This window comes from Syngnathus scovelli, chromosome 9, assembly GCF_024217435.2.
Source record: "Syngnathus scovelli strain Florida chromosome 9, RoL_Ssco_1.2, whole genome shotgun sequence".
NCBI lineage: Eukaryota > Metazoa > Chordata > Actinopteri > Syngnathiformes > Syngnathidae > Syngnathus > Syngnathus scovelli.
In genome coordinates, this window is record NC_090855.1 from 15,941,773 (window position 1) to 15,966,175 (window position 24,403).

Sequence of the window (24,403 nt, forward strand, 5' to 3'; positions counted from 1 at the left end):
TCATTGCTCATATTGTGCCCCTGCCGGGAATCGAACCTGGGTCTCCCGTTTGTAAGTCATGTGACTTACTGATTGAGCTAGTCAGCCGTTCCGTATATATAGCCGTATGTGTGTGTGTGTGTGTGTGTGTGTGTGTGTGTGTGTGTGTATATATATATATATATATATATATATATATATATATATATATATATATATATATATATATATATATATATATATATATATATATATATATATACACATTAAAGGGAAATGTGCTTTCGGCAGTTTGCAAACATATTTTTGAGGTTGTGTTAAACTTATAATCATATTAATATAATATCTAGTATTGGAGTGCTTGTGTGGATTGGTGGGTGGTGAAGAATGTGGAGGCAAACTGCATGAACTTGTGTTGTGGAATACGCCCAGACAGGGAGTACCGGACGAGACACCTCAAGGTCGGTGAGAAACGAGAACAACAGCACGTCTATGTGGTCGGGCTTCGCAGGGAAAACCCAACCGCCAGATTTCAGCGACACCTAGACGGGGAGGAGATGGCCATCGACCAATCATCTCACAATGTTTTGCATGCTTTAATATTCATATTGTGTTTCTTTAAAACTGGGCAACCCGGAAGAATGTGTCGTCTTTTGGCGGTCACAAAAACGTGCGAGTTTTAGTGTGAGGGACCCGGGACCCAGGCCTGTATTAGTGCGCTTTGTCAGGAATAAACAATTGGTAAATTTGGTCTGATTGATCTAATGGTCTTCTCTTTGACAGAACGAACTCGCAAAATTGTTAGGTGCGCCAGTGTGTGGATTAGGACATAGCAATTTATGTGTTAAGTGTTGATCGCAATTTGGAGTCAGATCAATAACTAAAATCCGTAACCTAACTATATTGTCCCTCCATGTCACTGGCGTACCCCAATCGGTGGGGATACCATAGCAGGTTCCACGTCATCAGAAGAATGTGGAGCCAGCCACTTCACTTCCGACAGGATTCTGAATGGCTCTAAAGCGCCGCGTGATCAGTCGACACGTTGTGATTGTGATGAACTCCGCCCACACGATTCCGCCCCGCCCTCCGCCACGTCCCGGCGTACAAAGCGATCCCTTCCAGAGTGGACTGGGCGGGGCTTCGCCTAGGATCGTCTCAGGTATTGGTCAAAGGCTCCTACTGCTGCCTGAGCTGCTATTGGGCAGCACCGCTGATGCTGCCTGTCACTCCAGGGCAAGCCCCGCCCCCTCGCCCAGACTGCAGCCTGTTCGTGGACCTGGACCCGAACCTCAACCCAATCCGACGGATATTAATCGGTGACTGATCGAATGACTGATTGATTTAGTATTGACTGACTGTTGGCTCCACGTGAACACTTGGGCGGGCAGGATGTCCCGGCTGTTGGAGGGAAGGAACAAGGACAAGATGAAAGAAATGAACGCAAAGGTGAGCCCTCTTGAAAGCAAAAAGAACGAATGCCGTCATGGATAATTGACTATTAGCCGTCCAAAGATTTAGTTAAAAGCACGTCTCTTTGAGCCTTTTCTTTGGTTCCGTTTTTTTTTTTACCCCACCCCCCCCCCCCCCCCCCCCACACACACACACTCCCACACCGCTCCTTTAATGTTTCATCTACTTAAAGTCTGTAAAGCCGATATTGACCCGTGATCGGGTGATTGGTCGCGCGAGCACTTTGCGTTTGTAACAGTGGGAAGAGTTTGCGCGCGCGTGATCAGAAGCAACTTGGCGGAAATTGAAGCGTTTTTTTCCTGTTGAGATTTGAAAAACAAAATAATAATATAGGACGTTTTAACTCCCGGTAGTGGCGTGCGCGCGCGGTGGCATGTTATGATTGTGATCTTGCGTATCGCGTTAGCGCTTCTTTTGAGCTTCGTGTGTGTCTTAAGTCCGTTACTCTCAGCGTGGCCGCTTTGTCCTACAGAGGAAACGGGCGGGGGGAGGGGAGGCCCGAAGTGCGCGTGTCTAAACAGGAAGTGAAAATGTACAACTACAAATTGTTAAGCGCACTTCATCGAATACTTTATTATGAATTATTATTGCAGAGTTGTAATGGTTACAACTGTATTGGTCATTATAAAAAAAGTTTAGTAACGGTTAATCAAATACTGTTTAAATAATTAGTGTTAGGGATGGATTGAAATGATGATTTAACAGTTCATGAGACATTACACGTGCTTGCGTGCCTGTTACATTGCACGTTGACCCCAAAGCTGCAATTTTACAAATGAAATTGAGAGTGGGGTGACTCAAGGGTCAATCAACTTGAGGTCCAATTCTTTTTCAGTTTGACCTCCTTCCCTACATCAGCTTTCATATTTACACAGATAAAGCACAGCTGTACGTTGCCATGTCTCAATCTGGGATCTGGGTGTCATGTTTGTCTCTGGTACCAAGGGTGGGCTTATGTAATTTTTTTTTTTCTCACCATTTGAAATGTCTGTGGTGTGTTTTGAATGTATGAAAACGGTTCTGGAAAATGGATTTGATTTGTGACCGACTAGCGACCAGTCCAAGCTCTAGGCCAAGTCTCGGCCAAAGTACCGTATTGGCCCGAATATAAGATGACCCTGATTATAAGACGGCCCCCTCTTTTTCAAGACTCAAGTTTGAAAAAAGACTTTTTGAACACCAATTTTAATTTTTATACAGAAAATAATTACAGTACATCTGAAACTAATGGCTTTGGCCTGGAGAGTTAAGTTCAGCATTCGCTTTAAAGATATTTGGCGCCATCTAGCGTTGTGAATGGGTATAATGTCGAGACCCGAATGTAAGACGACCCCCACTTTTTCAATCTTATTCCAATGCAAAAAACACCGTTGGGCCAATACGGTATATGGTATTTCTTTGCACTGGCATGCTTACATCTTTCCTGTGAGGTGCTATGAGGGTGTACTTTTTGATGGTGGTCAAGCAGTGTGACTGGTGTCTCATGACACCTGCACACTCGCATGCACAGTGAGAGTCTTGAGTCTTGTCAGCTGATTTCTGAACTATTTGAGAGGCAAAAGAGACACCGGTCTTCTTTCTATTGTTATTTTATATCCGTGCATGACTTTTAATTGTTGACATTTGAAGGCAAAGCTGCAAGCGGTAATTATAAATCGGCCTGTTGTGTGAAGACATGTAAACTACTATACGCACCCACACACACACACTTCCTGTCCTGGGTGTGTGGCACTGAAACTAATTCTAATAATAACATTTAATCTCCTGAGGTCACTGTGTGTTTGTGTATGTGTGTGTGTGTGTGTGTGTGTGTGTGTGTGTGTGTGCGTGCGTGCGTGCGTGCGTGCGTGCGTGCGTGCGTGCGTGTGTGTGTGTGTGTTGTCGTCAGAACAAGGAAAAGGAGCGAGTTAAGGAGCGCGAGAAGGAGGCTCGCTCCAACAAAGGTCACCTGTTCACGTCCCTCACGGTCTCATCCACCACGTTGTGCTCGGCGTGCAACCGAAGCATCACCGCCAAGGAGGCCCTCAGCTGCCCTGGTAACATGCACACAGGCAATCGCGGCAATTGACAGCATCGGTGCTGTCAAGTGACGATGGGTGAACGATTGACCACCTGTCTGTCTCTAATTGGTCCGTCTGTCAGGTTGTAACGTGACCATTCACAACCGTTGCCGAGACAGTTTGGCGAGCTGTGCCAAGATGAAGCAGAAGGTAATTGACAACACAAGACCTGGTCCACGAGGGACTTTAGTCTGCTTCCAAAGAACTAAATCTCATTCACAAATGGGAATGGGCAAAATTGGAAATTTTTAACGTTCTTTGTGAGTGCCATTTAAAAAAAAAAGCGGTAAATCGCAAGTAACCAAGGGATCTTAAAAACATGTAGATAAAAAGAGGTCGCCACAAAAAAAGTCTGCAACAGAATGTGAGAATTTGTGACAGGCAAAGCACAAATACGCAGGAGTCCGTCGTGCTTCTAGTAGTACTGAATGGCAGCGGACTTGTCTCGCTCTTATGTGTCTACCTGTCTGTTTCTTGCCTGTCTGGTTAACAGCAACAGAAGCTGGCGATGGTCAGAAACAGTTCAGCTCTACAGAACGTTGCTCTGCGGGCAAAAAGTGAGTTGACTTGATTGTGCCGGTCCGGTGTGTGTGTGTATGTGCGAGCGCGCACGAGTTTGTGTATTGTTCATGGATGGGTGAGAGTGATGTGACAAGTTCGTCACTTGGCTGTTCAGCACCGGCAATGAAGCAGCGTCCGAGTTCGGCCATCTACCCGTCAGACAGCCTCCGCCAGTCTCTGCTGGGTTCCCGACGGGTCCGCTCGGGCCTCTCGCTTGCCAAGAGCGTCTCCACCAATAATATCGCAGGGTGAGCGCTGGCCGACTTCTCCTCCGCCCAGTGTCACATCGTAGCCTACCTGTTAGAAGAAATCCATCCGTGTGTCCAGCGTGAGCGAGGACCCGGTCGGCCTCAGGAGGATTCTGTCTCAGTCCACCGAGTCTCTCAACTTTCGAAGCAGGACTTTGTCCATGGAGTCACTCACTGATGACGGTGTGTATTTTTCCGCCACTGCTTATTGTTTGTCGGGGTGGGGTGAAAGTTAAGGCTGCCGTGTCTTAGGAGACTGGTGGTGGAGCCCCCTACTGGAGGAGCTGCAGACGGATGGCCGGAGCGTACAAGCCGACAGTTGGAGTCTGGTGGTGGAGCCCAAATTCCTGCAGACGCTCCACAAAGACCTGATTAAACAGCAAGACGTCATCTACGGTACGCCGCATCCCACATGGGATGCTAACCCACAGCTTTGAGTGTCCTCGTTGTCACGACGACGATGGCCACGGCCCTCCGTTTGCTCGCTGTGCAGAGTTGATTCAGACGGAATTCAACCACGTCCGCACGCTACGCATCATGGAGGGCGTGTATAGGCGGGGCATGCTGGAGGAGGTGATGTTGGAGGCGGGCGTGGTCCATACCATCTTCCCGTGCCTGGACCAGCTGCTGGAGCTTCACACCGCCTTCCTGGCCCAGCTCGTGGCCCGCAGGAAGCAGGGCACGGCCGAGGGCAGTGACGCCAACTTCATAATCCCCAACATTGGAGAGCTGCTCCTCGCGCAGGTGGTAATGCCACGCTGAAGGCTGGCGATGTCGGGATCGGGAAAGGTGATAATCAGTCGGCTGTCTCTGCGCGTGTGTGTGTTTGCGCGTCTAGTTTTCAGGTCAGAGCGCAGACGACATGAAAAAAGTTTACTCGGAATTTTGCAGTCGTCACCCGAAAGCTGTGAAACTCTACAAGGATGTTTTAACTCGTGACAGAAGACTGCAGTATTTCATCAGGGTGAGAAAGCACCTACACCTGAATTTCAGTTGAAGCAGTAGGAGGAAAACACCTACACCTGAATTTCAGTTGAAGCAGTAGGAGGACATGAGATCTGTATCAGGTCCCCTAGCCTCGGTCCTCAGACATGACTCCAATGCAAGGAAGGCATTTTGCCAGATCTTAGACCTATCCGCAACAGTCAAGCATAATGGGCTACCCCCAAGTAGTTGGCCTAGTCTGGGTCCCAACACAGACAGGTCTGGCCTATGGAGACTGACACTCGTTGGGGTTTTGGTGATCTGCAAAAGGTTGAAATAGATAGGCAGGCCTAGTCTGGGTCCCAACACAGACAGGTCTGGCCTATGGAGACTGACACTCGTTGGGGTTTTGGTGATCTGCAAAAGGTTGAAATAGACAGCCCGGCCTCGACTAGTTAGATTTACCCATTAGTATATGCACTCGTTGGACTGAGTGACATATCTCTGTTGGTGTCTGTGCTCCACTGGTTGCTGTTGAAGCTTGTCCACTAAGAGTGGTGCCCTATGCTTGTTTCCCATCCTGCTCAGCGCGCCTGCCGCGGTCCTCTGCTGCGTCGTCATGGCGTTCCGGAATGCATCCTGCTGGTCACCCAGAGGATCACCAAATACCCTGTTCTCATTCAGAGAATCCTAGACAACACCAAAGGTACGCACGCCATTGCCCGCCCATCCGTTTGGGACCCCACATACCACAGGTGTGCTGGAGTCCTTCCAGCCCACTTTGGGCAGAGGCAGAATTTCAAGGACAACATTATCACTCAAGTCGTGAAGGTCGTTTTGTTTTGTCTTCCAGGTTAGAGCAACGGTGGTGTCTGGATTGTTGACTGCCGCGCCTGTCCCGAATTGTGTCCGCTACTTGTTTGTCTGCTATTTGTTTTTTTGTTTCCCGTTTTAAGTGTGCCCGTTTCTTCTTTTATTTTTCTTGTTTTGTCCCGTCCACCACGTATCTCTGCAGCTCTGCGCGCACCTCTCTGTTCTCGCTCCCTCCGACGCCTCCCGGCTCTGAGCCTGTGGTTGCTCGCTCTTGGCTCGGCAAAAAGCTTTGACCCAACTCTCTGGCCACTCGGCCGGCATCCTCGGGGGGAGCACCCGCTCGCTGCGAGCTCGCCGGTCGTAGCTCGGCTGCGTGCCGTCATGACACACTGGGGCTTGCGGTTTGTGCGGGTACAGTCGGGATCGACCAACACCACCACCCACTCCTTGGTCCACTGCTGCTGTCATGCATTTCACTGCCTACCAACTTCTAGCTAACCAGCTACTAGCCACTTCTAGCATTTTATCTTGATTATTCCCAACTGCTATCACGTCTCATCTCTTCCATGAACTATCACTTCTGCTACTCTGGCCTCCTATTCCACCAACTTCTCGCCCATTTGTCTACAGTGCTGCTGATCTTCATCGCCTCAACAATAATCAACGTCTCCCTCCCTACTGCTGCTGCCTCAGCTGTCAGCAAGGATCCTTCGCCGTCGCCGCTACATCCATCGTAGCTCCGGACTATCTTTGAACCGTCATTTCCCTGATGGCTCACCCATCCCCTCTTTCTGGACTACCTCTCGCCCCCCGTCACCCCTACCTCCCGTACTGCCAACCACAACAACCTCCGCTCCCCCTCCACCCACGCTCCTCCATCCATCTCCTTCGCGCTGCTGAACTGTCGCTCCCTGTCCAACAAATCACCAGCTATTTTTAAACTACTATTGGACAATAAATTAGATCTGCTCCTTCTCTGTGAAACATGGCAACAGCCCCGGGATTTGTTTGCTCTCAACCAAGCCACTCCGTCCAACTACAGCTACATCGCCAAACCCCGCCTCTCTGGCCGAAGGGGTGGCATTGCCTACCTCCATGAGCAGTCCCTACTATCACTGAATTGAACCTCAACCTCCCATCTATTTCTTCTTTTGAATATCTCGCTTTTTCCCTTCCTAACTCTACTACTGCTGTTCTCATCTACCACCCCCCAAAGTCACATCCGTCTTTTCTTTCTGAACTCTCTGAACTCCTCACCATTGTATCCTCAGTCTCCTATCGCCTCCTATTCATCTGTGACTTCAACATCCACATCGACCAGCCAACTGCCCAACTGACGTCCGACTTCATCTCTCTTCTGGACTGCTTCCATCTCACCCAGCACATCAACTTCCCCACCCACACCAAAGGCCACACCCTAGATATAGTATGCTCCTTCTTTCCACTCACATCCAACTCCCGTCCTCTCGCCTTCCCTGTCAGATCATCTCTGCATCCTCTTCTCCGCCCCCCTACCCTCGCCTCATAATTCCACAAAACGCACCATCAAGACTGTGAACCCAATCACGCTTTGCCAGCTCTTACCCTCTGCCCTTCCCTCCAACCCCACCCCTTCCTCCCCGATGACCTCGCCACCATGCTGTTACAGTCACTAACTCTGCCCCCTGGTACACCCCGGAACTCTGCTCCATGAAACAAACTGGCCGTCAACTTGAATGCCTCTACAAAAGAACCAGCCTCACCGTCCATGCTGAAACCTTCAAACAACACATCTCCTATCGTGATGCTCTTCTTGCTGCCAAATCTGCTTACTTCTCATCGCTCATTAATGGCAACAACTGGAACCCCCGCATACTGTTCTTCACCATCAACAAATTGCTCCAGCCACCGGCCATCAACCCATCCTCCTCACCCGCCCTCTGTAACTCCTTCCTTGTCAACTTTAACAACAAAATCGCCGAAATCAACAGTTCTCTGATTGCCACCATCAATAACTCCTCCCCCACCTCCCCTGCTCTCCTGCCCCCCTTCCTGACCTCCCGCCCTTCACCTCTCTCACTGCCTTCTCCCTTGTCGACTCCTCCATCCTAGACATCTAAGACCTGCTCTCTCGACCCCTTCCAACGACCTTAACTAAGGCCTGCCTCCCTGTCCTCCTCCCTCACCTCACCACCCTTTTTAATCAGTCTCTATCCCTTGGCCACTTTCCCACTGTCTATAAGCTTGCAGTCATCACCCCCGTCCTCAAAAAGCCCACTTTGGACCCAGTCAACCTCTCCAACTACCGTCCCATCTCCAACCTTTCATTCCTTTCCAAAACCCTCGAACGCATTGTCCCCGCCCGACTCCACACCCATCTCCAACAACCTCTATGAACCCTTCCAGTCCGGATTCCGCCCACTTCACAGCACCAAAACAGCTCTTGTTAAAGTTACCAACGATCTCTTCATTTCTGCAGACGCTGGTGCCCTCAACATCCTGTTACTACTCGACCGTAGCGCAGCCTTTGACACTGTGAACCACTCCATCCTCCTTGAAAGGCTGCGCCAACTAGGTGTTGAGGGCACTGCACTCGACTGGCTCACCTCCTATCTCGCCAATAGAAACCAGTTCACCTCTCTCTCTGGCCACACATCCATCCTCTCCCCAGTTACACAGGATCACTTCTTGGCCCCCTGCTATTCATCTGTTACCTCTTTCCCCTTGGTAATGTCATCCGCAAACTCAATCTGGAATTCCACAGATCTATACACGCACCACACCAACCCAAAACCCTCCCCTCACCCACCTTGAAACCTGCATCTCTACAATAAAAACATGGCTGACCCACAACTTTCTCAAACTCAGCAGTGACAAAACAGAGCTCCTCCTCATAGGCACTAAATCCTCCCTCAATAAAACTGGATCCATCACACTCACCATTGACTCCTCAACCATCACTCCCTCCCCTCTGGCACGCAACCTTGGTGTTATTTTTAACCCTACACTGTCCTTCCACCCTCATGTTAGCTCAGTTGTTAAGACCTCCTACTTCCACCTCTGATGCATTGCCAAAATCTGACACTGCCTCTTTCTCCCTGCCGCTGAATCCCTCATCCACGCCTTCATCTCATCTTGGCTTGACTACTGCAACTCCCTTCTCATTGCTCACTCACTCCATAGACTTCAACTAGTCCAAAACTCTGCTGCCCGCCTCCTTACCCACACACCACGACTCTGGAACTCTCTCCCTCAGTCTGTCTGTGACTCACCCACACTCCCCATATTTAAGTCCCGTCTAAAAGCTTACCTCTTTTCTCAAGCCTATGACCTCCCCTACCCATAACTGGTGTCCTCTTCTTAACTTTATCCCATTGTCTCTTCCCCGTCCCCCTCCCCCCTGTATGTCTTTGCCTTGTTCCCTGTAACCGTCTGTGGGTTTTTGAAAAGCGCTATACAAATATAATGAATTATTATTATTTTATTATTATTAAATAGCTGGACACAGTATATGGCAAGACTTGGAAAGGGTCAGCCTGGGAAGCGAAGGCTCCATCATCTGGCTTGTGGAAGGCCTTTGCGCTATCCATTGAAAAGAAAGCATGTATGTACCATTAATTGGAGCACCAAAGCAGTCAGTTCGCCAGTCCCCCAAAGATCATGTTAACATGTGAATCTTCAAGGTTAAAATGGCAAAGGGGGTCCCCGGTTGCGGGTTGCTCATCAAGGTCGCCGCTGTCGACCGCTCACCATCTCCTGACCTCCCTCCCGCTAGGCAACGAGGAGGAGGCGCAAGCTCTCGACCGAGCCTTGGTCCTCCTCAAGGACCTGATCGTCTCGGTGAATAAGGAGGTTCTGGAGCTGGACCGTAGCAGAAGGCTGCAGGAAGTACAAGCTCGTCTGGACCCCCGGGCTCAAGCGGAGGTACGTGGCGGAGGTGTGTTCCGAGGAGGGGAGCTTCTGCGAAGAAAGCTCCTTCATGAAGGAATGCTCCTTTGGAGAGTCCAAGGCTCCAGGATGAAAGGTACCAGGCGGGAGATGCAAACCGGCCGGCCAGCCGGCGCTTAGGCAATCAGATGACTTCATCTTATTTGTATTTCCAGATGTGCACGTCCTGTTGATGTCGGACATCTTGGTTTTTCTCCAGGAAAAGGACCAGAAGTTCACCTTTGCGTCCTTTGTAAGTTCTTGCCGGTGACCCTTAGGGATTCATTGCCTGCCTGCTGCGGCTACAATGTGCGTGTTGTGTGCGTGACAGGACAAGTCTCCGGTGGTTTCTCTGACCAAGCTCATTGTCAGAGACATAGCCAATCAGGAGCGAGGGATGTACCTGATCAGTGACTCCACCCCCCCGGAGATGTATGAGCTGCACGCCTCTTCCAAAGATGACCGACGCACTTGGATGAACCTCATACAGCAGGCCTCGCTCAGGTGAGCCCCGCTACGCTGTCGTTGCCTGGCTCGGGTAGCGCAGCTGCGCAACTTAGTAACGCCGAATGTGCATGTTGGTCATTTATTAAAGTTAAAGTTAAAGTCTCAATGATTGTCACACACACATCTGGGTGTGGCGAAATTTGTCTCTGCATTTAACCCATCCCCGTGTGATTTTGATCCATCCCCTGGGGGAGAGGGGGGCAGTGAGCAGCAGCGGTGCCGCGCTCGGGAATCATTTTGGTGATCTAACCCCCCAATTGCAACCCTTAATGCTGAGTGCGAAGCAGGGAGGCAATGGGTCCCATTTTTATAGTCTTTGGTATGACCCGGCCGGGGTTTGAACCCACAACCTTCCAGTCTCAGGGCGGACACTCTACCACTAGGCCACTGAGCTGGCTGGGAGTTTTGGAACGCTAAGTGGTGTTGGGGTATGCTCGCCCGACGCGGGCAGTGAGGGATTGATTCCCGTTCAGTGGTGCCATGTGTGCGGCTGTGGCTGGTTGTTCATCTCAATATGTGCCCAGCGACCGACTGGTGACCAGTTTGGGCTGCAGTCTGCCTTTGGTCCAATGTCTGCCGGTATAGGCTCCGGCACACGCCGCGGTGTTGAAAATGGATGGGCGAGTGGTTTAGAATGCAACTGTCAACACCCTTTATTTAGCGGCGCTTCGATCGCTCCATTTCTGTGGATAAGTCGGCCTATGTTGATCAATGCTGTTCATTGCCTACCACAAAAAACTGCCGCAGCCTGCGTGCAATGTAGCGTCCACTCATCCCTTTGCTGAACACTGCACGAGCACGCCACAAAGCAAACAAACCTGCGGTCGTACGAGCTGTTGTGCAATTTGAGAATGTGCTGCTCATGATCAGAATCGGTATCGTCCAATCTCCCCCTTGGATAGCTGGCACGGGAAATCAGTGGCGTCAAATCCTGATCAAAGCAACCTTAGATTTATGAAGGGGTATTTAGTAGTTTCTTATTTTACGACACTCTCATTAACCTTTCCCGTACTCTTACAAACTAACTTGTAGGGCTGGGTCCATGGAATATTTTTAGAATCCAAGCCACCATCTCATGAATTGTACAAATGAGTGCATAGAAATGATTTTTTTCCACAAACCCATCCAATTCATCAATGGTGAGGCAAAGGTATTCTTTCTGTCCATTTGGGTTTGCCATTCTCATGTTGTAATCTGTCGCATCTGGGTCCTTGAATCGGCGTGCCTTTAAAAGGCGAGGCCTGGCCTGGCGAGTGATGTGGGAGGCAGTCGGTGAACGTTGATAGCTCAGGTTTGCCCAAGTGCGTGCTTTATGGCCAAAGCGACTTGTGTATGAAGGGACTGTGTTTGATTTTGTCACCGTTTGAACAATAAAGCGATGGGTGGGTATCCGTGACCACTTGTGGAGGGATTACCATCGCATCTAATTTGCAGTAGTACGAGGCATGAAAGTAAGTATCTAGCCATCTTGAACATTTACAGTTGACACTGTCTCTCGTGAGGTGTAAAATGATGCCAAATGTCTGTCTCGGGCACACTTTTTTGGCACTCATTACTGTGTGAACGTAATCCTGCCATGTAGCAAGAAATCTGCCATAGAAAGCAAGTATATGCAATTGAATGAAACATTTGGGATTCATTGAGAGCATGAAAATTAAGCCGGGATTTGACGAGAGACGACTCTTCCATTCCATGTGCGACGACAGTTAATAACATCAAAGTCAAAGTCTGCTTTAATGTCAATTTTTTCACATGTTAAGACATACAAAGAGATCGAAATTGCGTTTCCTACTATCCCACGGTGGAGACAAGACATATTACACCCAATTGGTCCACAGACAAACAAGACATTCAAGTAAACAATACAAAAAGTAAAAAATGAATGAAATGGTGCAATTGTGCATACAGCAGACAGTCAGTATAATAGCACAAAAGTACAAGTGGAGTAGTGCAAGTGGAGGAGTGCAAGGCAGCCATTGTTGCCCAAAAGGCCAGGACGTTATGCAGCCGAGGGTGGAGGGGGGAGAGAGTTCAGGATCCTAACAGCCTGGAGTATGAAGCTGTTGGTGAGTCTGGTGGTGCGGGAGCGCAGGCTTCTGTACCTCTTCCCAGAGGGCAGTAGATCAAACAAAGTGTGAGCGGGGTGACTCGCATCACTCACAATCGTGGTCGCCTTGCGGGTGAGGTGGGAGGTGCAAATGTCCTTCAGGGAGGGGAGTGAAGCACCAATAATCCTTCCAGCTGTGCTCACTATGCCCTGCAGGGCCTTCCTGTTGTATTCAGTGCGCACATGGACACCGCACCACTGCACTCATGACGTACGTAAATTCACGTTGTCTGTCCACATCTTCTGCCTGTGCGTGTGTGTCTTTGTGTGCATGCGCAGTTGCCCTTCCAGAGAAGAATTGCCTCTAATTGAAACCGAAGACAAAGCTCTACTGCGACGACTTAAAGGTAGCGCCGCCTTACTGCACTCACTCATTGTTATCATTGTCTTGACTGTGCGCTTGTTGGTCAGCGGACATCTTGCAGAAGGATCGTGAGGTTTTGGAGCTACTCCAGGAGCGCGTGACTTTGTTTTCGGAGCTGGCCGTGGCGACGGGAAAAAGCGGAGCAGGGGAAGAAGCTCCAGATGTTGGCCGCGCACCTTCCAGGTCGTCCAACAACAGGAAGCTGTTCCGAGCGGACGTCACTCACGTGCCTCTCGCCGGCCCGCTGCTCGCAAGCGCCATCTGTGAAGGTGAAAACCAAAGTTGCTTGTCGCTGGTCTGCTGGAAAGGATGATGGACTGTATGTAACCCCTTGTTCCAGTGGACAAACTGAGCCATCTGCTGGCAGGATGCAGCATCATCAAAGCGTCGCTTGCCAACTGCAACCAGGAATTGAGCAGTGAGGGGCCGCTGTCCTCAACACTTCCAGAGTAAGAACAATACTTCATCTTCACCTGTTGTTGTGTTTGCATCAGACGGTGAACCCGCGACACTCAACACTTCTCTCGAGCTCAACGCTTCAAAAGTAAGTTGACCGGCTGTCAAGCAGGCACCATTCAAATGGATGAAACTGGGCGCTTTGGGGGGCAAAGGTTATATATGATGGGGGGGGCGAGGGCGTAGTGAATTGAATCCAAATTGCATGATCAGTCAGGACAATGGCAATTCAATTGTTTCCTGAAATGCTCTAATGCTTGCTATGGAGCCTTTTACACATTGGCCAAGACTACGGACAGTCTTCGTCACCTGCTTGTTCTTGCTGCAGGACACAAATGGAAACCAGCTGCAGGAAGCCGTGTTGAAGGAGGTGAGCCTCCTGTCACGCGTGTGCCGAGTGCTTCTGTGTCCGTGCTGTTAGGGTTTACAGATTATCTTTATCGTATGATTTTGTTGGAATGTAACCTGTAATAAATAACCTAGCTAGATTAGTTTTATGCTTATGTTGGAATGTAACCTGTAATAAATAACCTCGCTTGTCCCATCCTACACAACGTCGTAAAACACCCCCTGATATGCTTTGACTAGAGGTCAAGGCCTTCAGCGCTATCCAGTCCACCCTGTTTCTCTCAATAAAAATGCTCTTGCAAGAGGCCTGAGCCAGACCTCATTCGATCATCGCTGTACGCACAGCGACGAAGGGCTCTCCATTTGCAAATGCTTAAAAAGGGCATACTGTCTCCTGTGTGGTTCTTGCAAAAATAAGTTAGAGCGAGCACCACTCTAACACGTGGTAATCGTATACTTTCTGCAGGAAGTGCGCGAGCGTCTGGTCAGCGTGAGCACGCAGCTTCATGCTCTTCAGGTCAGGGGTCGTTACCGTGGTCTGGCCCGCCCGGCTTCCTCTTGGCTCACTTTGACTCCGCCCCCAGGCTGCTGTCATTCGCCAGGACTCGGCGGTGGAGCTGTTTGTCCGAACTGGCGCCGCCCCCAAGCCCGCCTCAGGACCTCTCCTCAGCCGCTCGATGTCATGGGACTTGTGTCTTGACGGCGGCGAGGCGGCGCTGCTGAGACGGCAAGTAGAGCTTCTGCAGGACGAAGTGAAACGGCTGCGGTCTCGAGAGGAGGGGCTTGGCAAGCAGGAGGCGCAGTCGGCTGGCAGGAGGAGGAGCAACGGAGACCTGAGCGACATTGTCAAGGCAGAGTCGGTAAGGAACGAGCGACGGCACCCGAGTGTGATGCGGGCCGCTGCCTCATGTTTTAATGAGCAAGCGCTATTTGAGTCGCAACATGGCTGATGTAATGGCCAATCAAACATGAGCTTTCGCCGCAGAAAATGTATTTTCCAGCTACCAGGCGACATCCAACAGTATCAAAACAGTAGATACAGTGTATGTAATTTTGTTTGGGATGAATGAAGTGAATTTAATTATTTGGAAAAAAAGAGAGAAAATTGAAAATCAATGAAATTATCCTAGACTCGGGGACCATAGAGGTTCAAAACAATGCTGAAAAGGCAAGTGCAGATGGCAGTATGCATGGCGAGCAGTGAGCCAAAATAGGTGGGGCCTCTTTTTTTCAATCGTGTTCCTAATGAAGTGGCCTTGGGTTGATACATTGATGTGTCCTACGCCTTTCCTCGCACGACTAATTTCTGCTTTGCACTTTGACCAGGCGAGAAAGAGGCGGGGGAGTCGAGAGTTGGAACTCAACCCCCTTGCTCCTTTGGCCACTCACGACCCTCTTGACCAATTAGACGGACTTCGGGAAGCCAACGAGGATGAGCAAGACCAACAGGTCGTGAAGATTTCTCCTCGACCTGACAGCCCCAGAGGTCAGTCACCGGTATAGAGCGCCAAGGGCACATACAGGACTGCGGAAAGCACGTTGGCCCGGTCCTCTGAATGTATGTGTGTTGTTGTACAAATTGTCCCTCGCGGCTGAAGCCGGAGTGCGACCATCTTAGATTGCTACTATTACTGACAAGTTCTGTTCGTAGTGCGTGTTGTATACTAGTATCCCTGTATGGAGTCAGGATGGCCTCTCAAAGGGCTCGGGGGCTGGGGGGCGTAGTGCATCTTGAACCAGTTGCACCGGTGGCAGGTGACGCTATTAACCACTTGGCCAAGGCTGCCCATGGTTCACGTTTGTGGCTTTTCTTTGGTCTCTGCCCTTCTCCCGCATTCCAAAAACATGTTTGCATGAGAGCATCATTGAAGACATGGACAAATCTTGGCCGACCCAAACTTTACTGGCCGCCCGCTGAACGCAAAAAAATCTGCGTGGTCCATTGAGCTGGTTCCGTGTGCTTCTAATGCTACGACGTTTGTATCAAAGAGGAACTGCTGTGCATGCATAACTTGTAATACGAAGTGCTTGGGGAAGGATGACTGGAAATACGTCAGCGGTAGGCTTTACATAATCGGACAACACGGATGAACAAAACAACTTTAGATTATTTACTATTCAAGCTGCTCATCAAAAAATACAGTATATGCACAAATTCTACAACATTCTAAGTTTACAATTTCATGTTGATGTCATCCTTTCAAATCCTCTTGGTGAGTGGTGATGTGCTGGATGTTGTAGTTTATGGCTAATACATGTTATGGCTAACAATGACCTCTGACCTTTCAGATTTACAGGACATCCCAGAGGAGAGCGAGTGTGGAGCTGAACCCAGTTAATGTCTCACTGTGATGTCACTGGCAAATAGAATAGAGTCAGCACACGAAGACGTCATTGCCTGCTCCAGATATTCTTTTCCCAACAATACTGTCTAATAACTTGAAACAGGAAGCACATAGGAGTGGGTGGGGCTGGTGATGTGCGTAAAGCTCACTCAGAGACTTGTCTACTACACTCGCCAAAATGCCTTCGGCCAAAATCCTCAAGACTATTTATTTGCCTAGAGTAGAAAAGACTGAAACCTTGCATCTGATTTTTAATGACTGACGAAAGCAAAGAGGGAAGCTCTTAGCATGCGAGGGAGAAGGTGATTTCAAAATAGAGGGCAGACATTTGTCTCTGAGACATTTTGAGGCACTTCCATTTCAAGGGGTATCCGGGCTGCTCTTAATTTGTTATCGTCCATTTTTTTCTTTGTAGTCCTCAGGAGAACTCTTTGTTGTTGTTGTGTTTTTTTTATTTTATAAAAACGTTTAAAATACATGTACATTACTTGTGCTGTAAATCAAATAAGCTTGTCATTACTGCTGCATGCTCTCTTATTCTTGAATATTTTGGGCAGTGTTTACGAAATACAAACTACGACAATAAAGGACTATACAATAGTCTATACATATAACTATTCATAAGTCATTAATCTAGTTTATTATATTTTATTGACCAAAGTTGGCGAGGGTCGTCTTTCTGCGTCACTTCCTGTTTGCAAAAACGCGGAAAAAGGCGGAGTTCCAGGTTGGGAGTTGGTTGAATACGGAAACCGAGTCGAGCTGAGCGCAACCTAAAGCAACACCCAAACCGGAATTTTCGCCAAAATCGAGACACGGGTGATCTGCTGGAGACTGAGAGGAAGTTGTGCTTCCGTCATTCACATTTCGCCTGCTATCAGCTAGTCTGCTAGCTACTGTCGTTTGACGACTCGTCCAGGTAACATGTCGTGTAAAGCGCGCGCATACGCGCACACACACACACACACACACACACACACTACCACACACGCGTGTACGTTTGATAACAGGCCAATGAGACCGCGAGGGCCGGTGGTCCTCTTTTAGGTTCAGGGGCGAGCTAGCATGGTGCCATCGAGTAACTCGGCTGCTATCGTTTGTCGCCATGTTTGCCACTTTTTTACCTACTACTAATGAGCGAACGAGGACAGTGAACGCGTCATGACACGTTCGTCTTGTGACGTCACAAGAAAACGACACGCCTGGATCCGCCCGAACCTGCTCCACTACACTTAAGCGTCAGTGGGAATGTTTGTGATCCTTTTTCATGAAGCCACATTTTTGATTTTGGCGCCTTCTACTTGTTCCCTTCTCATTGTCATTCACACCAAAAAGTATCTTATTGCTATTTCCTTGATAGAACAAGAACATGAGTGGAGTAAGCAGCATTGAGGCAGTGAAGAAGAAGATCAAAGTTCTTCAGGGGCAAGCGGAAGAAGCTGAAGAACGAGCAGAGGTGCTGCAAAGACAACTGGAGGAGGAGAAGAGTGCTCGAGATGAGGTTAAAGCATGCACACAACTGTGACCTTGACCATTGCGTGTGCTGATTGGCTGTCATTTGACGTGCAGGCAGAGGCGGAAGTGGCATCACTCAGTCGGCGTCTTCAGATGACAGAGGACAACCTGGACCAGACACATGAGCAGCTCACTTCTGCCATTGAAAAGCTGGACAAGCTGGAGAAGGTGGCCGACGAGAGTGAGAGGTCAGCGCCCATTCGAGTGATGGCGATGCTGATGGCGATCACGATGATGATGACGATGTTCCCAGAGGGATTCGTGTAATTGAGACTCGAGCCATGAAGGATGAGGAGAAGATGGAACGTTTGGCCGTTGAACTCAAGCAAGCTCAAATTATTGCTGAGGAGGCTGACCGCAAATATGAGGAAGTATGTATGCAATATATACACGCACACACACGCGCACACACGCACACAGTAGGACAAATACAGTCTAAATGATCATCACGACTATTTTAAAATAGAATAGAATGCCCTTTATTGTCATTTTACAACTTAGTGATACAACGAAATTCGGATAGCTGCTCCCTTCCTAGTGCAAACATACAAAATTTAAAAAAAGTATAAAAGGAAGTCTGAGAATAAAAATGAAAGATCTTATTCACAGTATAGCTATTAGTCTAAGAATGAAGGTTAAAAAAAATCTTATTTACAGTATGTTCAATGTGGGTATATGTATTAACATGAATGAGGTTTGTACAGAAAGTAAATAATAAATAGTAAATGGTTATTGCACGTAGTTTTTAAAGGAGTGTTGGTGTTGTATTATAGCTGGTGTTGTTTTCTCTCAGAGTTCAGAGCGATGATGGCTCTTGGGAAGAAACTGTTTTTCAGTCTGGTAGTCCTTGTTCGAATGCCTCTGTAGCGCATCCCAGAAGGAAGCTATTCAAACAGCTGGGAGGCGGGATGTGTGTTGTCTTTGATGATGTTGTGAGCTCTGCTGACGCACCGGGTGTTGTATATGTCCGTCAGGGAGGGGAGAGGGCAGCCGATGATCCTTTGCGCTGCTTTGACTGTCCTCTGTAGCCTCCCTCTATCTGCAGCAGTGCTGCTCCCGTACCAGCTGGTGAGGCAGTATGTCAGCAGGCTCTCAATGGAGGAATGGTAGAAGGTGAGCAGAAGCTTCCGATCCATACTGCTCTTCCTAAGGACTCTTAAGAAGTGTAGACGCTGCTGAACCTTCTTGATGACAGCTGAGGTGTTGCGTGTCCAGGAGAGGTCATCAGAGATCTGGACTCCCAGGAATCTGATGTCGTGGACCCTCTCCACAATTTCGCTGTTGATGCGTGGGGGGGGGGATCTCTTTTTTTTCCTTCTGAAGTCCACGATGATCTCTTTTGTTTTCTTGGTGTTCAGAGCCAGGTTATTTGCAGAGCACCAGTTTGTGAGCTTCTGGACATCCTCCCTATAGGCTATCTCGTCACCATTTGAGATCAGCCCGACCACTGTGGTGTCATCGGCAAATTTTACAACCAATTTGTTGCCCTGGGCCGGACAGCAGTCATGGGTATAAAGACAGTAGAGGAGAGGGCTCAGCATGCCTGTTGGTCAAGAAGTCTTTGATCCAGGTGCAAGTGAGAGGGGGGAGGCCCAGAGTGTCCAGCTTCGTGACCAGAACGCTTGGGATGATTGTATTGAAAGCCGAACTGTATTCCACAAAGAGCATTCTCGCATAGCTCTGCTGCTGTTCCAGGTGTCTCAACACAGCATGCAGAGCTATGGTAATGGCATCGTCCGTGGATCTGTTTGCCCGGTATGTGAACTGATGGGGGTCGAGTGTAGGGGGGAGGCAGGCAGGTAGGCAGGCATTTTGATCAATATTGTAATCCGAATTATCAAGTAAGAATTATCCGGGTATTCATGTAAAACAATTTGTGATGGTGGTGAATACATGTATACGTATTTTAATTGCAATGTTTACCAGATGGGTGCCTCGCACTGCACCTGCCGGTGAGGGTTCAATGTTAACTTGCAATGGTGCCATTCAATCTATTTGGCTTGTACCAAATAACCCTCTATTGTTCCAATTGTTTGATTTCTTTGCCGCTGCGGAGAGAATCCTGTCGTTTTCTTACCTGTGCTTTGTAATACTTGAATGTTAGCTGACCATCTAATTGATGCCATTGCTTTGCCCTATTAGTATTAGGCAGCGACCAAACATGTCGCCTCTCCAACGCCTCAGTAAGCGAGCTTCCAGACTATGCCATGTCGGAAACGCTATCAAGCATCGGCCGCAAGGTGCTCGTGCATCCCACTGTGCTGCTGTGAAAGTCAGCTTTGCATCACGTAAAGTGTTTTGGCTAAATTGGGCCCTGACCTTCGAACTCTGCCTTTAGCGCCGCTTAGGAACTGCTTCAGCGTGGTGTTTGTTTTTTTATCGACATCATGGATGACGCCAATTACAACGACCGCGCCCGTGTGCGTCACGGACAGACAAATGGCAAGTGACGAAGCACTTTTAAGAGGAAAAGCAAAGCGTCAGACAAACAAACAAAATGACTTGTCGACCTGACGTATTGCCCGATCACCAATTTGCCGGATCAATGACGACAGCATGTGTCACCAATGCACCGCATTCACTTGAGGGCATGCGACAAGTCGTTTTCCTTGCACCGCCACCAAAAAAATTGGTGGTAGACTGGGAAAAAGATATCAAGAGGATGGATCTTGTTATTGGGATATGAAATGTCGTCCATATGGAACTCTCCATTGCTTACAATGTCATTGTCGCCAAAGATGCTTTCAGCTCAAATGAGCAGGGCAAGCCCAGAAAATACAGCAATAGTTTAATTTCTGGGAGTGAAGGCTAGCGTGCTATCACGCTTATTGTTCATTGATGTTGACTTCTTATGTTATTTTTCCTGTGTTGTTTACTTGTATGTGCGTTGTGAACTCTGTCTTGTCACCCTGGGATAGTGAGAAACGTAATTTCGATCTCTTTGTGTGTCTTGACATGCGGAGGAATTGACAATAAAGGAGACTTTGACTTTGACTTTGAAGAATGGAGCACTGCCATTTGCATCACTGGATGAGGAAACGCTTTGGCGTCAATAATACGCAATAACAGCCGTTTTGGACGGTGTCCTGTCGTGCAATGCCATTTAGTGGTTTCTGCGGGATACGCTGGATAACAGCGCACTGCATCAACACATTGAGCTTCTTGAGTTGCTTGTTGCAGGTACACACATTTGTTGTGCGGTGTGGCTTGTTTGCTGAGCTGATGTTTGATTGACAGGTGGCTCGCAAACTGGTGATGGGGGAGCAGGAGCTGGAGCGTGCTGAAGCCCGAGCTGAGCTGGCTGAGAGGTTACCACACACACACACACACACACACAGTGTGCATCCTGTTATTTTCCCTAGTGGTTAACGGTAATGCTAGCAGCCGAGGCGTTTGGGCCATTTGGTAAAGGGTCACCTGAACCCGCCGGTAGTCGACCGCCTCCTCCAACTCAAACCTCGGCCTGTGCTTTTCCCCACTGTGTTTGTGACCTCGGCCCCACAGCAAAACTCGCGCCTTGGAGGAGGAGCTGAAGAGTCTGGTAGCCAGTTCCAAGAGTTTTGAGTCTCAGGCCGAGAAGGTGAGAGATGGGCCGTGAGACCTGCTCTCTGGCTCAGCGTGTTTCATCTCGCTGTTTGTTCTTGTAGTTCTCTATGCAGGAGGAGCGCAGCGAGCTGGAGATCAGCAGCCTCAGGAGTAAACTGACGGAGGTGAGACATGCTCTTGAGCTGTCCCCGGTTTGGGTTAGGCTGAGGGCATTGATGCTCACGCAGCACTCACGCTGCTTCCTCTTTACCGCACGTCCAGGCGGATAACAGGGCCGATTCTGCCGAGCGCATGGTGGCCAAGCTGGAGAGAACAGTGGACGATCTGGAAGGTGCGGCGCACCCCCGGTGGGCCGACAACTCCAAAGCCGCGCAACGCTGACCCGTCCGTCTTTGCGTGTTTGCAGAATCGCTGGCGTTGGCAAAGACGGCCAACCTAGAGCTGCACGCCACGCTCAACCGGACCATGGAGGAGCTCAATGCCTGCTGAACATTCCTCATCCTTTCACCTTCGTCAGTGGGATCAATAATCAAACACGCGCTTTATTTCTTGCTCGCTTTGTGGACATGTGCTTGGAAGGGAGCAGCCAATCAGGCTTTTCTGCCAACTCTATGGGGCCAATTATAGGTCAGTCACACCACTGCGTTCCGCAGCGGCTGTTGCTCATTTAGGCTGTGATGTTAATGTGTGACATCATTACAGCATAAAAAAAACAATCAGAGATCATAGATGCCTACCTGTCAGTTGTCATGATGTCATGACAGCCTTTTTCTCTGAAATAAAAGCACCATGTCATTTGTTCGCCATCTTTATTGGGAGGTTAAGTACGGACTGATAATCAGCACCAAATGGAACAGACATGGTTTGGCCAGTTTGTACCTACAAATACAAACAGTGGACGTCTGTGTTGGTTACCACCAGCACGGGGGATTTGCCAACAGGAATCAAACAAGCAAGCTTGTGCCCTTGCAAATACACATCTGGGGCTTTAAGTATTGATCGCGAGCAGGAGGGTGGGACTTTAGGTATTGATCGTGAGTTGGAAGGGGACTGTGGGCTTTAGGTATTGATCGTGAGTGGAACACGGGTTAGAGTCTAATATGTTGAACAAACAGATGACTCAAATGTTTGCTATAGCATAACCAACAAAATTGTGAACCGGGATTAGTCGCGAAGACGCACATCAATGATTTTGAAACCAATTAATTTTGTTTCAAAACTGGTGTAATAGGCCTTTGATGGCCTTGGCCAAAATAGCGAGTTCTAGCAATTACATCTCAGATGTAAACATTGGTTTCGTTCTGTGGAAAACATTCCTTCCAGGCGGTCTAATTTGGAAAGTGTCAAGTGTCGTCACATAGATAGATAGATAGATAGATAGATCAATACTGTATTGATCCCTGGGGGGTAATTCAGTTATGATCAGCCGAGTCATAAGGCTTTGTTGAATGCGGCTTGGCTGGTTTTGGTCGATCAGTGACGGGTCGCCTCTGCCGCCAGTGCAAGGATTGGCCGCAACTGGTCATCTAATGATGGGGCGTCGGACTCATTTGTGATGGTCCAATCGAAGTCCACCCCACTGTCCAACCCGCACTCAGACTCTGCGTCATCCACGCCTGTCGTGCGCATGCACACACACGCACGCAAACACACACACACCGAATTAAGATGGAAAAGAAGGCAGGCACCTAAACGGGACCCGGTCCGTCGTACCCGGGGTGAAGATCCACCCCCTACGCCTGCGCGTTTCTTCTCGACTTTCCACACGCACACAGCGAGTCTGTTGAGGGAATTTGGCCCAAAACCAGCAAAGGTCCGACATCCGCCGTGCGTCACTCACCACCTGAGCAATCACAGAGTAGGGCAGCGCTCGCCGGTTGCCACGGCTACATCAGAGGTCGTGGAGGAACGAACCCAAACGGGCTGGTGCGCTCCTCTTGTTGCCAGCCGGCAGAAAAATCCGGGATCTCGCTGTCTCCGAGCTTCGCCCCAGCTGACCATGTCGACCCGGTAGAGCTCCTTGTAAGGGCCGGAACCCGATAGTTGCTTGGCGTCCAGTCCATGTTCCTGCACATGCGCGGTACACACCGTGACAATGACGAGCACACATTCACACGAGCGTGTGCCGAACAGGCCTTTCCGTTGTGAGACCAAGATGACCCTAACCCAAACCTAGTACGCAAGTTGAGCCAACTTGAAGCCGACTCAGTCACTGGTGGAAGGGGAACGCTCAAGACGTGCAACGTGTACGCATGTGTGGATGACTGTTATGACGTGTCAAATTAATTCTTCAGCTTTTGACACGGCATTGATTGTTTGATTGTAGCCTATTTCTTGTGTCTCTTTAGTTGATTAATATGTCGTTTTGACTTTCGTTAATTTTAAGTCAGTTTTTACTCCAAGTACAGCACTTTGTTTGCAGCTGTATTTTCTCTCAGCGCTCCATCAATAAGTTACGTTACTGTCCCGTATATTTACGTCAAAGATCCGTATAGATTTTTTGAAAAGTGGACTTGGATTATTGTTAAATTTGGGATTTATTATTCCATTGCGTCGTTTTTATAAGAGAAATCCTGTTTGCGATTTAAGTGTCGTTCTAACACGCTTGCTAGTTTCGTTGAATGTTCGCTGGCATTTGCTTCTTCCCCCAAGAAATTAATGGGTGCGTGTGACGCTAACCGCGGCGTAAGAATGACGTCACTGACCTGAGCATATGCTTGTTTGAGGGGCGCAGAAAGACGAACGACGCCACAGACGTCTTCTCCTAAACTGCAGCACGACAACACACGATCAATGAGCGTATCAAAACGTGATCAACGGAGGAAGCGAGGTGGACTTTCTTTTTTTAAGAGAGGTGGGCTTTACCGATCGAGGATGACATCCGTGACGTAATCTTTCCCCGACTTTCGTTTACCGCTGAAAATCAAAATGAGTTTTGGTTCCGAGTGTGAACATTCCATAGCAGAAGAGGTGGCTATCACACAAGATGAGGGTTCATTAGTCGATCAAATTATCTTTCACGTCTCACGCTTTGAGAGATGCCGGAAGTGACGGACCAGACTGGAGGCACTCCAAAACAAGAGTCGTAGCGCGGCGTTCACATTGGTGATGTGCATTCCAGTTCTTTTAAGTGAACTGAATCTTTAGAATCGGTTCAAAAGAATCGTTCAATGAATCCCCACTTACCCCCCCCCCCCCCACACACACACACACACACACGGCTTCTTTTTTTTTTTTTTTTTTTTTTTACA

At 48.9% G+C, this 24,403-nt stretch overlaps 3 protein-coding genes and 1 long non-coding RNA gene across 6 annotated transcripts in view; 2 read left to right on the forward strand and 2 right to left on the reverse strand.

The window, feature by feature from the left end:
- The window catches only part of LOC125974886 (uncharacterized), a 208,981-nt gene that overhangs the window by 154,661 nt on the left and 29,917 nt on the right, over window positions 1-24,403 (reverse strand). The window lies entirely within an intron of this gene.
- On the forward strand, window positions 1,125-16,705 carry arhgef2b (rho/rac guanine nucleotide exchange factor (GEF) 2b). Of its 3 annotated transcripts, none has more exons than XM_049729750.1 (23): window positions 1,125-1,141; window positions 1,215-1,428; window positions 3,341-3,488; window positions 3,595-3,662; window positions 4,006-4,069; window positions 4,189-4,321; window positions 4,401-4,504; window positions 4,574-4,717; window positions 4,815-5,065; window positions 5,160-5,285; window positions 5,834-5,951; window positions 9,813-10,061; window positions 10,141-10,217; window positions 10,296-10,468; window positions 12,858-12,925; window positions 12,990-13,211; window positions 13,283-13,360; window positions 13,437-13,486; window positions 13,727-13,768; window positions 14,213-14,263; window positions 14,331-14,606; window positions 15,073-15,232; window positions 16,036-16,705. In XM_049729750.1, the coding sequence occupies exons 2-23, from the start codon at window positions 1,372-1,374 to the stop codon at window positions 16,083-16,085; spliced, it is 2,709 nt and encodes a 902-aa protein (XP_049585707.1). In that variant the 5' UTR covers window positions 1,125-1,141; window positions 1,215-1,371; the 3' UTR covers window positions 16,086-16,705. The 3 variants fall into 3 exon arrangements, with proteins under 3 accessions (XP_049585707.1, XP_049585708.1, XP_049585709.1); XM_049729751.1 differs by having other exon boundaries at window positions 4,577-4,717; XM_049729752.1 differs by lacking the exon at window positions 13,727-13,768.
- Window positions 16,817-21,947, forward strand: LOC125974880 (tropomyosin alpha-4 chain). Its single transcript, XM_049729791.2, has 9 exons — window positions 16,817-17,010; window positions 17,452-17,592; window positions 17,661-17,794; window positions 17,860-17,977; window positions 20,844-20,914; window positions 21,111-21,186; window positions 21,254-21,316; window positions 21,414-21,483; window positions 21,559-21,947. Exons 2-9 carry the CDS (start codon window positions 17,461-17,463, stop codon window positions 21,639-21,641), a joined length of 747 nt encoding a protein of 248 aa, XP_049585748.1. The 5' UTR covers window positions 16,817-17,010; window positions 17,452-17,460; the 3' UTR covers window positions 21,642-21,947.
- pmvk (phosphomevalonate kinase) lies at window positions 21,945-24,231 on the reverse strand. The gene is made up of 5 exons (XM_049729793.2): window positions 24,018-24,231; window positions 23,858-23,921; window positions 23,067-23,219; window positions 22,866-22,995; window positions 21,945-22,768 (listed from the first exon to the last, which is right to left on the reverse strand). Exons 1-5 carry the CDS (start codon window positions 24,110-24,112, stop codon window positions 22,626-22,628), a joined length of 585 nt encoding a protein of 194 aa, XP_049585750.1. The 5' UTR covers window positions 24,113-24,231; the 3' UTR covers window positions 21,945-22,625.

What these genes read in the sequence shown, in the direction of transcription:
- arhgef2b (XM_049729750.1), top strand. Translation starts at nt 1,372, where the DNA reads ATGTCCCGGCTGTTGGAGGGAAGGAACAAGGACAAGATGAAAGAAATG. An exon ending in ATACAGCAGGCCTCGCTCAG is followed by an intron (nt 10,469 to 12,857) that starts GTGAGCCCCGCT and finishes GTGCATGCGCAG; the next exon opens with TTGCCCTTCCAGAGAAGAAT. An exon ending in TCTACTGCGACGACTTAAAG is followed by an intron (nt 12,926 to 12,989) that starts GTAGCGCCGCCT and finishes CTTGTTGGTCAG; the next exon opens with CGGACATCTTGCAGAAGGAT.
- LOC125974880 (XM_049729791.2), top strand. Translation starts at nt 17,461, where the DNA reads ATGAGTGGAGTAAGCAGCATTGAGGCAGTGAAGAAGAAGATCAAAGTT. An exon ending in AGAAGAGTGCTCGAGATGAG is followed by an intron (nt 17,593 to 17,660) that starts GTTAAAGCATGC and finishes TTTGACGTGCAG; the next exon opens with GCAGAGGCGGAAGTGGCATC. An exon ending in CGAGCTGAGCTGGCTGAGAG is followed by an intron (nt 20,915 to 21,110) that starts GTTACCACACAC and finishes TCGGCCCCACAG; the next exon opens with CAAAACTCGCGCCTTGGAGG.
- pmvk (XM_049729793.2), bottom strand. Translation starts at nt 24,112, where the DNA reads ATGGAATGTTCACACTCGGAACCAAAACTCATTTTGATTTTCAGCGGT. An exon ending in ACGGATGTCATCCTCGATCG is followed by an intron (nt 23,922 to 24,017) that starts GTAAAGCCCACC and finishes GTCGTGCTGCAG; the next exon opens with TTTAGGAGAAGACGTCTGTG. An exon ending in GAGCGCACCAGCCCGTTTGG is followed by an intron (nt 22,996 to 23,066) that starts GTTCGTTCCTCC and finishes GTGATTGCTCAG; the next exon opens with GTGGTGAGTGACGCACGGCG.